A 3,539-nucleotide genomic window follows, 5' to 3' on the forward strand; every position below is an offset into this window, starting at 1 on the left:
CCTTAAAGGTGATCAAGACAAAGCCTGGGCTAGACAAAGCTTTGGCTGGGATGATCTAGTTGGGGATGGTCCTGCTTTGAGCAGAGAGTTGGACTAGATGACCTCCTGAGGTCCTGTCCAACCCTAATTTTCTATGATTCTATGTCCTGCTTTAGATTTCTAAGGGCATGGCTATCTGAACAATATAACATAGGGTAAAAGGAGAAAAAGTGTTTACTGATCAACAGCTGCCTTGCAGCAATTGTCCATACGCATTAATTACTCTGTAGTAAGCAACTACAGAGAATTTGAATAAAGATTTAATTCTGAAGCTCAGATTCACATCTAATTCTAATATGCATATCCATACTCCTGTACTTGTCGCCACAGACAAGAGAAAATAATCCTGGCAGGCAAGAGGGGTTTTCTGGTAAAGAGGAAAATGGAGTAGAACTCAGGAGACCTATGTTCCAGATCCATCTCAGGCACACAATTGTTATGCAACCTTGGGCAAATCATATAACATGCACTGTTCCTTCATTTCCTATCTGTAAATTAAGTATGGTGCTTCTCTAACCCTCTAATGAATGTGAGGTATTTGGGTACTGTGACATCCATATTCCCAGGGATAGGACAGAATGGGAAGATGATCTAACTAAAGGGTTTACTTCTGTAAGAAAGAGAACTCTTCTAGTATCTGTTTAGCTTCAAGATTTATTTAAATTTCATTGCTTCCTGAAGTAGTGAGTAATCAAAAAAATTAAAGTCCTCCTTAGATTAGCAGTCTATTAGATTAGTGTAGCTAAGGCAACTCTCTGTAGCCAATGCCACATGAAGGAGTGCTGTGATATATGTCACATCCAGTCACCTTTGACTACCCAGCCCAAATTATCTGGTCCTCATTTACAACTGGGTTCAGTGGGGGCAGCCTTTGGCAACAAGTAGGGCATAAACTCATGTTGAAAGATGCCTTAACTGCTCAGTCACTCCGTACTCCCACAAGTTGGAATCATCATCACTGGCAGTCATCAGTCTTGGTAGACCATGGAGATTGCACCTTTCGTGGGTTACCAGATACCACCACAGCTTCTTGAGTGGCTGAGGAGTCTGATGCATGACAAGCAGACCCTCCAGCAAGTTGCACATACAAACTCAGTTTAAGTTGTACTGCCATGCCAAGTATGATCTTGCCTTGCTTGCCTCTGACACCTTTTCTCTATCTTATCATTGACCCTCTCCATTCCGAAGTGATGTAGGCCCTGCTTCATGGCAGCTTTCCACTCACAGCAGTAGTTTGAAATAGAGGATATACTTTAAAGTCACAATTACAAGTAAAAAGAAAACAAAGGAAAAAGCAAAGAAAAAAACCAGTTCCATTCATTGTCAGTTTGTCTTTACTTTAATTTAACCAAAAGGTGTTTTTCCCATTCTACAGGAACAACAAAGGTATTTAATTATGATGCAGTGAAAGAGAAAATTCTAGCTGTTGACAAAGTGCAATCTATCCACAACCTTCGTCTTTGGTCTCTGACAATGAATCAAGCTATTTTATCTGCTCACGTTGCCACAGGTCAGTACATTTCTGTAAACAGAGATTAACCAGTCATTTGATTCCTAGTAAAGGTCAGTTTCTCCTTATTGAGATTCAACAAATTGTTTATGTCTGTTTGCTCATTATAATAACAGTAGTGATTTTTTGTTTAAAAAAAAAAGAAGGAAAGTAAAAAAGAGCATTTTAATCCTTCCTCCAGAAATGGTGCCAAATGCAGTAGTAACCTATGCATAATAAAAATACTTGAAACGCTGTAAATGAAGAAGAAAGCAAGGATCTTAAAATTATTATAAAAATAGAACCAGCAGAGATTTTTCATAAACAAAAAGGGAGATTTTGGTATCACATTTTTTGTCAAGAATTTGAAAAATTTTGATCAGCTTCAATAATAACTGGTGGCACAGGTCAGTAGATAATAGCTAACTGTAATCCAATAATGTAATTTGAAATATAGAAGTAAGACTGGTAGAACAATATACAATCTTTCACTGTCAAATCTAGTTCTTATTTCTAGCCACAATTTATCCACTTCCCAGCAGTGATTTTCATACTAATCTGTTTGACAGTGTAATTTTTAGACATGTGCTCAGTATGAGAAAAAGATTCAGTGTATGTCTTACAAACTGTTTAGTAGGACAATTCCTCCAAGTATTTAATAGTCACCATTCCCTGCCTGGGGCATTATATTGGTCCCCCAAGGAGGTGGCATTGTTTCCATTCCCTGGCTGATTGAACTAACCATTTTAATCATTGTTGTTTTTCTCTAGAAGAGATTTTTTCTGAAAAATAGAGTTTTACTTCCTGATTAAATTCACCTCACCTACTGGCTGAAATTCATTTTCTGACCAGAAAAATGAACAAAATGTTGCTGCAAGAATGGTCATAAAAGATGGATAAAAAGGCTGTGAACACATTAAAAACAAAATTCTAGTCAGAAATTGCCACCATGTTTGTAAATATGTGTCTTGGTATTCCCTCCGTTTTCTGAAAACTATTGCATTCATCCAGTGCAGTAATTCTTGTTTTTTTGTTCTCCATCTACAGCAAACACAGTGGACAGTCAACAGATTCTAAAAGAAATTACTCGAGTGCTCCTTGACAATTACACTTTTCACTCTGTCACCATTCAGATAGAACAACAAGCAGATCAAAAACCAGACTGTGTCTTCTGTCAAGAGCTAAGGGATTAACGTAATCAGGACACCTTGTCAAACTATCATCATGCCTTTAATAGGTCAATGAGCACTATGCAGGATGGCTGCATATAATCTACTAGGCACAAACAAAAATTAATTGAACAAAAGGGGTTTCTCACAAAGTGCAGTTCACCATTGTTCTTTGGTGCCATCTACCATGCAGGGAAAGAACATTAAGTACCTGTACACATGTGGGATGCCGCCTCCAACACTTCCTAATTAGAACACGTCTGAGTGCACTTGATTAATCCAGTCTGCTGGAGTGTTCTAATTACAATACTCCAACAGCCTCACCAGCATGTGTATTCAATGTCCCCGCATTACAAAATGGCAGCGGAGGCACTTTAACTAAAGCTTGTCAAACGAGTTTTAGTCCAACGTTCCTGCCACCATTTTGAAGCATGGGACACTAAATACACAAAATGCCCCCACCCCCACCCCAACCCTGGAGCACATGTATAGATGCCCATTAAGTCTATTTATCGATTGGATTATCTGTAATGTTTGAAGTAACGTTTAAGACTACCTGTTTATAATCAAAGGCAACAAAAAAGGTAATCAACCTTCAAATTGCCCACAAGCAAAATATTTAAAAATAACTAGTTGAGAGCTAAGCAAAACTTAGTTTCACTGCTAAAGATAAAGTACACCATCACAAAGAAGGCAGATAAAAAGAAAAAAGAGCAAGGACAGAAAGTGATGGTCATATACACTTTGGCCTGTGCCCGATCTATGTCCATCCTGTTACGTGCTAAAAAAAGAAAAGGACAGCATCCCTCATAGGACAGCCAGTAACCTATAAGTGTGCCCTC

General features: G+C 38.3%; 1 protein-coding gene across 1 annotated transcript in view; it reads left to right on the plus strand.

Moving 5' to 3' along the window:
• SLC30A8 (solute carrier family 30 member 8) overlaps positions 1-3,088 on the plus strand; it is a 34,723-nt gene extending 31,635 nt beyond the window's left edge. The window contains exons 8-9 of the mRNA XM_019519451.1: positions 1,415-1,549; positions 2,576-3,088. Of these exons, the coding sequence (XP_019374996.1) occupies positions 1,415-1,549; positions 2,576-2,721 (281 nt within the window). The 3' untranslated portion in view covers positions 2,722-3,088. The remainder of the gene's footprint in view (positions 1-1,414; positions 1,550-2,575) is intronic.
• The last annotated feature ends 451 nt before the right edge of the window (positions 3,089-3,539 follow it).

Source organism: Gavialis gangeticus, unplaced genomic scaffold (genome assembly GCF_001723915.1).
Source record: "Gavialis gangeticus isolate Ggan-Ray unplaced genomic scaffold, GavGan_comp1, whole genome shotgun sequence".
NCBI lineage: Eukaryota > Metazoa > Chordata > Crocodylia > Gavialidae > Gavialis > Gavialis gangeticus.